Consider the following 11,190-nt stretch of genomic DNA (forward strand, 5'->3'; position numbering starts at 1 on the left):
TTAATTTTGCCTCTGTGCATTTTAATCAAAGTGTCAAAATAATTTGTGCCTGGTGCATCTAAATCAATTTTCCTAAACTCTTTTCAAATGAGTCAGCTGAGTGTATTTACCAGTGAAAACTGACGTATTTTCAAAAGTCTAAGTGACAGGTACAAGTACGTAATAGGCTGGAAGCTGCTCAGGACATTAATAAGGAATCTTGCAAGTTCTAGGCGTCTAAAGTCTGTAGAACAATGTTTATAGATCTGCCTGTGGATCCCTTACTTTCCGTTGTAATACTTGGATGTTACTTTTATTCGGAATATAATATATTTATCTTTTGCTTCCGCTGTGCATTCATATAATTGTGTGGTTTGACTATATTGTTGCCAACTACGTCACGATAATCCCCCACCGGGCCCACCGGTGATACACGTGGAAACCGGGGTGTGACAATACGAGCCCTTGTCGAACAACAAGCGATCGAACAAGCGGTAACAAGTCTGCTTATGACTTTGTTACCCTACTTGTAAGTTGGATAGAATAAACAATGGTAGGCATTACCATGCCTATGACCATGTTTATTTGACCATTATCCAGAATCACATTGTTCGACCAAACATGGCCAACAATGACGCAAGTACCCAACGTTGTTCCCACAACCGTGGCCAACAATGTCAAGCAACGAGGTAACCGCAAAGGACGTGCGGTTACTTGAGAGCTAATTGGAAGAACATGAACACCCCACGAAAGGAATCATCATTAGATATCCAATCATGGGAGCAGCACGCTCTCTTCTTCGTTCACCACCTCAAAGATTGGTTCGAAGTTTGTGCACACCTTCAACCACCATCTCAGAGATTGGTTCGAAGTTTGTACACTTCCTCCAACTAATTCCCACAATTGGTTCGGCACACCAACAGGTGGCAACCAGCCAAAGGCTGCGAATTTCGCATCAGAGGAAACATTTTCACCGGTACGGAAGAGGCGTCAAATGACCCTTCCAGACCTCCAGCTTGATTTACAAACAGAAAAGACCATCCACATGGTCTAGGATCTTCTCCAGACTCCAAACTACCTTCTAAACACCATAGTCCAGTACTCCTCCCACATGCAACTTGCATATAGCAGCAACACTAGACTGGGGGGACTTGAAGGGGTATGGTCCCAGATCTCGCGTCAGCATCGACCGCGAGTGACCATTTACCCTTATCAAAACCCCCACTAGCCAACAACCTACTTGTGCCCATGCGAGAACGCATCGACACAAGGGTTGAATCCAATCTGTCTAGTGATGGAGGAGGACTTACCTGGAACATGAGAACGGTAGAGTGATGCGACATAGCATCACATCTGGTGTATGAAAACGGAAGTATTCACAGCGATGCGGCCTCGCACCGCGTCCAGTGAACACTTCTATCAATACAAGGAAGCTGGATAACAGCAACAGTCACCACAGGCGACGATGCGGCCAGCACCGCATCTCGCGTATTTCTTGATCACAAGCAAGAGACGCGATAACATCAGATGTTACCACAGGCAGCGATGCGGCTCGCACCGCATCCTATACGCTCAACAAGTGGGACTGACACCACAGTGCAAGTGGCACCAATGGCAGTCACCTGTCAGGGCTACGTAAGCAACGGACTGACGTGGCGTAACATCCACAGCCGACAAGCCTGACACACCTGCAAAGGTGCAGCACGTCGTCAGTCCGTCCATCATCCTCCTCCTTCACTCCTCGGCTATAAATACCAACCCCAAACCAGGTTTGAGGTATCTCTTCACAACTCTCTCACTACTACTACTATCATACTTTGCTTCCCAAGCAGATTACTGATTCTTACGCCGGAGAGTGGTAACAAGGAGCACCCCCCACCCCATCCTCCTTGTTACGAGTCACGGTTTGTTTCCTTGTGCAGGAGATCAACCCACCGGTGATCCAGCCAGCGATCCTCGAGAGGAAAGGATTAACCCTTCTTGACGAGACCAGTGAGTTAACCCTGCCCGGTTAACCATTGTTTCATCAGTCGGCAAAGTGAATTTACCACTCGGTAAACACCACCACCAACACTAGTTTACCGCTCAAACTTTACCAAATCGGTGGTGGGTTGTCCATGCGGTGACGAGTGTGTGTGGTAGATGGGGTCCATGCAATCTCTCAACCAATCACACCATTTTCTTTCTTTTTAAAAGTTTACCACTTCAGCAAGTGTCTAAACCATTGCCAACACTATTCAGCAAAGTTTAAACACTTTTCAGCAAAGTTTAAACACTTTTCACTGATTGACGTGACGCACTCTGATTAGTTGATTTTTTAGTTTATCACTCTCAAATGTTTAACCACTCCTTATACCCCAATAAGAAGCATTGAATGAAGTCAAGGGTAGATAGATAAATAGATTGACAATTGTCATAAAAAGATGGAAGGTATGGTGTCTGGAATGGGAATGTGACATATGAATGATTCCCATGTGCTACTTCTGCCTTCATCATCTTATCTATGAACAGTTTTACCTTAACTTCATGGCTACATTTTATAAACATATAATATATCTTGCAATTTCCTTTTCATCATCAAACCACAATCGATCATTGTAGATTAACAGATATACACTAGTCATATACAGAACATTCACAATTTAGGGGTGTGAATTTCCGACACGACCTGAAAACACGACACGAATCAAACAAGATTTTTTTAGGTTTGGGTTTACCCGAAATGTGTTCGGGTCAGTTTCAAATCGAACCTGCGAACCTGTTTAGCTTAACAGGAGTATAAAAATAAAAAATAAGGTGGATTATGTGAATGTATATATGAACATACGCAACAAAGCCTTCATAAACCCCGAAAGGCTGCCATCTGATGGGTACATGATTGGATCGTCAATTGTCTAGACATCCAAGTCAACATGGCGAAGTTGTTGAACGACCTAATGTGAGGTCAAGATCTCCGGTGAACAATTTGTGCAGCCTCTGTTGGCTTCTAGGGGTTGCGAACATTAGTGAGCGCCTACGGTTTGTGATAGACGACATATATTGTATGTGACGAGTGAAGTCTAAGAGGGCATGTTGTTGACTATGATACAAAGTTAAACTTAACAAGTATTGTATTTTTGTATAACGTATATTAGAATTAATATCTTTAAAGGTAGCTAACAAGAAATTATTACTGTTTTATGTAATGCTAGATCTGAAATTAAAAATAGCATATGTGACACGAGTATATAACTTGAATAAAATAATCATGAACATGACATGTGGTGATTTAAAAAAATGCAAAATAAATTATAGATTTTATTGTTATTAACCTAAAAAATATTCACTATAGAACATACGGGTGTAATGAAATTATACAAACATTTTGTTTTGGAAACAAGCCCATAATCATTATAATATCTCTCACACAAGTACATGTGGAAAGTGAAAGTGAAAATGATACTAAAACATATAAGTTTGCATATGAAACTCTTCAAAACTACGGCTTTTTGTTTAAATAAAGATCTAAACGACATAGTTTTGATTATTTTGCTTCAAATTACATCCTAAACTCACTCTACTATAAATTTGAATATCTTTAAGGGTGAATTACATTTTACATAATTTAAATTTCATCAAAATTTCAGACGTTGTCCTTTAACTAATAAAATTACAACGGATGTCCTTCATGTTTTAATTTCCTTACAACAAATATCTTTTATGTTTTAATTTTTTTACAACGGATGTCCTTTATTTTTGTAATCATTTTAGGGAGAAAGGACACCGCCTGTAAAGAAATTAGAACATAAAGGATATCTGTTGTAATTTCGTTAGTTAAATGATAGCGCCTGAAATTTTGCTGAAACTTAAAGGACGTAAAATGGAATTTGCCATATCTTTAACGTATAAAGAAAGTTACAAAAGAATGTATCTTTTTTGTTAAACGAGCAAAAGCACTCCACCCTTAACCAACTGAGCTACATGACCGGGGCGAAAAAAGAATGTATCTTGAAAACCAATCAAGATAAAAGAGTTAGTACAAGATTATACTAATAAGAATGGATTTTGAGACTATTAAAGCATGAAAGATTGGTTATAGGATGCTAGAAGTCAAGAAACCTTTGATGGGTTGCATGCATAGAGCCCTACTGCTTTACAAAATCCACATGGTTATGGACCTTGGTGTTTGCTAAGCCACATGGGTTTGGGTCAAGCCACATGAGTTTGGGTCAATGCAGCCATAAGTCACATGGACATATGAGTTATTAACCCCATACCTTTTTCACCTTTTTGCAGAGAACAAGATACATAATGCACAAAAAGGAATGTTATTTTGATCCACTCAAACTGACCATGCATTATGATATTTGACATTATGTTACCACAATGTTGGACCATGTCTTACACATGCATCAATAAATAATAATTAATAATATACGTTATAATAATAATAAGCAGCAACAACAATAATAATTATATATTCATATTCTTAATATCACTTTCGAAAATTGAACTTGAACTTTTAAATAGAGGGTGAGGACTTAATGCATATAAAATTTTCAAAAAAAAAAAAAAAAAAACACTTTGAAGCGAAAAAATAGGGGGTCGGGGCCCTACTGGTCCCAAACTAAGCTTCGCCCTTGATCACTTCTAAACATTACTGGTAATACAAGAAGCGTAACATTAGGACGATTGATGATTTCGATACGACCGTAACACATTTAGGTTGACAGTGGAAGGAGTATATTTGGTCCTCAAATTAAAAAAAGTTAGGAAATTAGCCCTCAAAATTGTAGGAACTCATTTTTTAGAAGAGTAAAATGCACGGATAGTCCCTGTGGTTTGGTGAAATTTCATCTTTAGTCTCCAACTTTTTAAAATTACACTTTTAGTCCCTGTGGTTTGACAAGTTGTTACTCGGATAGTCCCCAAAGCGGATGGAGGTTAGTTTTTCTGGTTAAGTGGGTGTGAAACGACAAGGACTATCCGAGTAACAACTTTTCAAACCACAGGGACTATCCGAGTAACCTCCATCCGCTTTGGGGACTATCCGAGTAACAACTTGTCAAACCACAGGGACTAATAGTGTAATTTTGAAAAGTTGGGGACTAAAGGTGAAATTTCACCAAACCACAGGGACTATCCGTGCATTTTACTCTTTTTAGAATTATTGGATTTTATCATTCTCAACTATTAGGTATTGGTCGCTGCCACTCCCAACTATCGCTTTGACTTCCACCACTTTCAACTTAACACTTTGTGTATTGTGTCACTCTGTAGGTGAACATTTCTTAGTGTTTGACTTGTGTTACTGGTGATGTTAGGCTAACATTTTGTGAATTACTAATGACTGCAAGTGAATCTGCTACTAAAAGACAAGGGGGACAAAAAACCACTCAACCGGAGTGACACAACACACAAAGTGTTAAGTTGGGAGTGGTGGGAGTCAAAGTGATAGTTAGGAGTGACAACGACCAATACCTAATAGTTGAGAGTGAAAATCCGATAAACTTTTTTTAAAAGAGGCTTAAAGTTTTTAACACAAGACTATAAGATCTCCTATTTTAAGAACCCTAATTTTTTTTCCTTTTTAAAGTAGTATCTAGGTATCTAGGGCTAGGATGCTACCCAATGGGCACTCAACAACTTTAATTCTTGTATACAATATACTTTTTTTATCGGTTAATTTAATTTGAAATAAGGTACATGGCAAGACGCTAGAGTTAAAAAAACAAACAACCAACAACCTACAAAACAAAATCACACCAATCTTTCCACGCTAACGCCTTACCTGGCGACCTATTTTTGATCCCCAAGTACCCAAGTGATCTAATATCATCTATGACTTTGATCGGGTTGTTCTCCTTATCCGAAAAAATAGCCTCATTCCTTTCTAAATACACCAACATGTCGTCATTATGATACCAAGAAGCACTTTATTTGATAAAATGGAGTCATTTACGTCCTCAACGAGTTTATGTGCAACCTTTAACGGATTCATTGATTGCTCAATCAGGGTGATTGGTATGATATGATGATTCAGCGATGAATACTTTATATCATGCGTGATTTAATAACTTTGGGACGTCGTCAAACACTAGCAAGAGAGTTAGCAGGTTAGGATCCACATTGTGAACGTAGCGGATGCATCTTGTAGTCTTTAACCGTCTATAAGTAAACGACATGTCCAGACCTCATTTTCTCAATATGCGGTCGAAAGAAACATTTCATTACATTCTAAGCAATTAATAAGTAAACAACTAAACACATATTATCGATACAAAGGCGAATTCAAGAAGAATTTATGATACATGTGCTAAGCATATGTTACCGGGCAATACATATATTTTAGCGCAATACAACTTCCGATTGGATGGGCGGATTATATCAAGAGAGTGATTCAAAACTTCTTGATGAAATCATGTATGTGTTCACTAACTTCTTGGGGCTTTTCTTGATTAATAAAATGAGCAACTCCCTCCATTATCACAAGTTCTTGCAAAAAAGGAACATGTTTTTTAAACCCCCCTTTGTGTATATAGTCCTTCACACCAGGGGTATTATAAGTCAAGTCTAAGTCTCCCACCATAAACTTAACCGGCACCTTTATCTGCTCTCCGGTCCACGCCGCGGTCAACTCCCAGTTTCTGCAACAATTACACACACAAAACTCCGTTCCAATACACGAAATGTAGAGATGGCAAGATGGGTGAGTCGGGTAGGTTAAGTAACGGGTTAATATTAGTACAGAGGTCAAAAATGCAGCGTTGACCCTTAAAAAACTTTTTTTTTTCTCTATTTTCCTTTTTATATATAAACTAGGTGTTGCCACGCCCACGTTGCGGGGCGATGGCCGAATAATTCTCAATCAATCTAAAATGATGATAAAACGATGATATGACCATATTTTTCGGCGCAGGGCAAAAGTGTAATTTTACAGAACTAATGAGCAAGTGTTAGGCAGCTCCTTGACACGGGAAAAAATTAAATCGAGTCAACCAATTAAAAAAAAACTTTTATACTTTTGCAAAAAAAACTAAAACGATGGGAAAAAAATGTAATTTTGAACTGAGAGAGAAATCATATTTTTTTTCAGGGAAGGAAAAAATCGTAAATTAAATGGACCAATGAGGGAGTGCAAGACATCTGCCGGCATGACTGTAATTTTACACTGGGGGCAAATTTGTAATTTACCCAAGGAAAAAAAAATGGTGGAGAAAATGTAAATTTAAATTGAGGGAAAAATTGTAACTTGGCTGTGAGAAAAAAAAAGAACTAATGGCAAAAGTGTAAATTTAAACAGGGACCATCATGTACGTTTGGAAAAAGCTGGGGACTAAACACGTTACAAAGTGCAAAACATAAGGACCATCTGTATACTTTTGAAAAGTTATGAACCAAATTCAAATTTATGATAAACCATAGGGACCATCTATGTACTTTATAAATAATATAAAAGTTTGAATAATAGTGTAATGGCATAAAGCAAAAGTGTGATAATCTTGATGTTCTACATTGGTCGTTATACCTCGATCAATATCAATTTTTATTAGTCATTAAAACTTGGTAAAAGTATTCCATTTTTGTCATTTATGATGTCATAATGCAACATACTTTCTTAGGTATGCATTGTATATTTATAAAAAAGATGATTAAAATGTAACGCTTTTACTAAGTCTAAATTTATGATAAGACCCGAACAATATACTTATTTAAATAAAGAGTTAATTACTGTTTTCATCCCTGTGGTTTGTCAATAATCACTATTTCAGTCCATTAGTTTAAAAATTGCGATTTCAGTCCCTGTGGTTTCACTTTCGTAACCATTTCAGTCCACCTTGTAACCATTTCAGTCCCTGTACTTACAGAATAAATGGATTGAAATGGTTACGAAAGTGAAACCACAGGGACTGAAATCGCAATTTTTAAACTAATGGACTGAAATAGTGATTTTTGACAAACCACGGGGACGAAAACACACACTTGGTTTATGACAATACCCCTAACGAGGTTTAAAAGGTTTATGACAACACACACACTTGGGTTGGCTTTCAACTAGTTTGACCCGTTACTGTTTTAGCTACTTTTCTGATTTGACTTGTTTGAGATAAAACACAACCCAAACGTACCCAATGATAACTATACGTGTCGAAATTGCCACATCTAATTGATTGTAAGGTGACACAGGAAATCATAAGAACATGAAAAGAAGACTTACAAGTCCATGGCTCGATAGTAATTCAATCCACCAGTGAACCCCGTTCGTTTGAATGTGTTGGCAAAATAATCAATATCTTCTTCTGATAACCAAGAGGGAAGTGTGATTTTAGCGTTCGGGTTACCCCCAAACCCGACTTCTTTAGGGACACAAAGTAGGCCCGGGTTGCGAGATGTGAGAAACTTTTTTATGACTAGTGTAGTGTCCACGCGAGCAAACTCTTCTTCCGCTTCTCCAGGTGGCTGCATAAACAGTTGATATAATTGATTTAAGTATACCAACAAAGTACAAGGTTAAAAGAACAGATGACAAGCAAAATGATACTGAATACTATGACCATTTCAAACAAATCATATACCGGTGTAGCACTATGAAATCATCACACTGAAAACCTAGATGCAACCATCGACGAGATCAGAAACAAATTTAAACAACTTTCACAGATAGATTCGAAACTTCAAATCAAGTATAGAACAAATCACCTGAAACCTACATATTGTACAACATAACATACACAGTAAATGCAAAACATCGTTCTACATCATATCAATCGGCTTTCTAACCGAATTCCTAGTGCTACAAACACAACACTCATATTCACCAACACCTTAGACCAAGGGGTGTGGGGATCGTCCCCCTCGTCCCACACCCCCCCCCCTCGTCGCGTCGCATGCAGCCCATTTCAGACGTTGGAGACGAGCATGATTGTGTGAAAAGTGGGCCCCCTCAAAGCTACTTTTATATATAAAAAATAAGGGGATGGTCCATCCTCCACACCCTTGGGTCCATGTGACGTGGCGCCTACGTGGCGGATAGTTCCCAAAGGGACTACCCAAACCACACCATATGGTCTTAATATAATCCACGTCACCATAACCATACACAATAAATGCAAAACATAATCATCATAAACTCACATGAAATCCAAATTTTAAACAAATCATACACTCTTATAACTATAAAGTCATCAAAACTGAAAACCTAAATGCAAAAATTAACTGAGATCATAAACAAATCTAAACAGCTTTCACACTTACAGATTCAAAGCATCAAATCAAGCATAAAACAAATCACCTAAAACCTGCATGTATAGCAATCGATTCAATCGCCTTTCTATTTGAATTCCTAGGGCTATAAACACAACACTCATATTCACCAACGCCTTAATATAATCCACGTCACCATAAGTAGGGTGCAAACGGCCAAACGGCTCGCGAGCTACTCGAGATCGGCTTGAGAAAAAGCTCAAAACGAGCCGAGCCTTATCGAGCCCGAGCTGAGCTTGAGCCTAAAATAAAGCTCGTTTATCTATCAAGCCCGAGCCTGGCATTTGAAACTCGTCAGGCTCGTCGAGCCTTATTGTTATACTAGTTTTTATTAGTATTTAATAACATATAGCCCTTATTTAAAGTTGTCTAGTAACGAGCCGAGCCCGAGTTTCACTTACCGAGCTCGCAAACCTAAACGAATCTATTATTTATATTATTTCTATCTAATATATTAATTAATAGATAATAAATGAGCCGAGCTGGAGCTTTGAAAACAAAGTTCGAACCGAGCCAAGCTCAAGCTTGAGCTCTCATAAGTTAATCGAGCTCGAGCTCGAGCCTGGTCAAGCTCGGCCGACTCTGCTAGTTTGCACCCCTCCATAACCATACACAACAAATGCAAAACATAAATTCAAACAAATCATACACTACTACCAGAGTATCACTATAAAATCATCAAAACTGAACACCTAAATGCAATCATTAACCGAAATCATAAACAAATCTGAACAACTTTCACAAATTAAGTCAAACATCAAATCAAGGTATAGAAGTATAGAACAAATCACCTGAAACCTGCATATATAATAATCATTCCCAAACATCTTTCGCATCGATTCAATCGGCTTCCTAACCGGATTCCTAGGGCTAAACACAACACTCATATTCACCAACGCCTTAATCCGATCAGGCCGCAACAAACAGAAGTTCCACGCGATACTCGCTCCCCAATCGTGCGCCACAAGGAACACCTGATCGAGACCTAAGGCATCGAGGAGGCACACGAGGTCTCCGACGATGTGAAACACGGTGTATTCAGCGGCGGAAGTAGGTGCGTCGGTTCCGCCGTAGCCGCGGAGGTCCGGAGCGATTGTCCGGTAGCCGGCGGCGGAGAGGTGGAGCATCTGGTGGCGCCACGTGTACCAGAGCTCTGGGAAACCGTGTAGGAAGAGGATTGGTGGACCGGAGTTTGAGATCTGTGCTACGTGCATGTTTATTCCGTTAACGCGAATGTTGCTGTGCTGTATTTTCTCCATTTTGTTATGCTCCGGCGACGGTTACGACGGTTACGGTGACGATGGTCTGGTTAGAAGAGTGAGAGTGTGAAAGGGTTTGTTGGGCCGGCTGAAGAAGGTATAGTTTGTTGACTTAGATTAGTTGATAACGACTATAATATCCACGTGGTGTATACTCATTGGTGATTGAATATAAATTATAAATTTATTAAATATTCAATTTAAAATACTTTATTATACAAAGTGAATGGTTGTTAGATAAAAAAAAGAAAAATATATTCAGATATTATACCTTTTACTATTAGGCATGTGTTGTGGGGTAGGGATAGTGTATATTAATGTAAAATTGTGAGAAGCGTATTATACCACTATATATAGGGGCGAAGTATTTAAGGGGCGGGGAGGGGCGCCCGCCCCCTCGAACTTTTCGGTCAGTAGTGTTATATATGTACGTTTCGTATAGGATTTTGTAGGTATATACGTTTTCGACCCCCCGGTTTTATAAAAAAAAATATGTATATACGTTTTCGACCCCCGGTTTTAATTTTTTTATTTATATAGCCCAAATAAAATATTTAATTAGTCCAAATATTATAGCCCAAATCATTATATTTGGTAAAATACTAGAATGTATATTATATAACCCAAATCAAATTATTATATAGCCCAACTTAAAAGCCCACCCTATCCAATTTTCATAAGGTTGGTATGTGTTTTTTATCTTTAGGTT

The 11,190-nt window shown here is 38.5% G+C and overlaps 1 protein-coding gene across 1 annotated transcript; it reads right to left on the reverse strand.

The window, feature by feature from the left end:
* Positions 1–6,173: 6,173 nt before the first annotated feature.
* LOC110910102 (epoxide hydrolase A) lies at positions 6,174–10,580 on the reverse strand. The gene is made up of 3 exons (XM_022154814.2): positions 10,014–10,580; positions 8,177–8,418; positions 6,174–6,605 (listed from the first exon to the last, which is right to left on the reverse strand). Exons 1-3 carry the CDS (start codon positions 10,479–10,481, stop codon positions 6,359–6,361), a joined length of 957 nt encoding a protein of 318 aa, XP_022010506.1. The 5' UTR covers positions 10,482–10,580; the 3' UTR covers positions 6,174–6,358.
* Between the last annotated feature and the right edge of the window lie 610 nt (positions 10,581–11,190).

The sequence above is a fragment of the Helianthus annuus genome, chromosome 15 (assembly GCF_002127325.2).
Source record: "Helianthus annuus cultivar XRQ/B chromosome 15, HanXRQr2.0-SUNRISE, whole genome shotgun sequence".
Classification (NCBI taxonomy): Eukaryota; Viridiplantae; Streptophyta; class Magnoliopsida; order Asterales; family Asteraceae; genus Helianthus; species Helianthus annuus.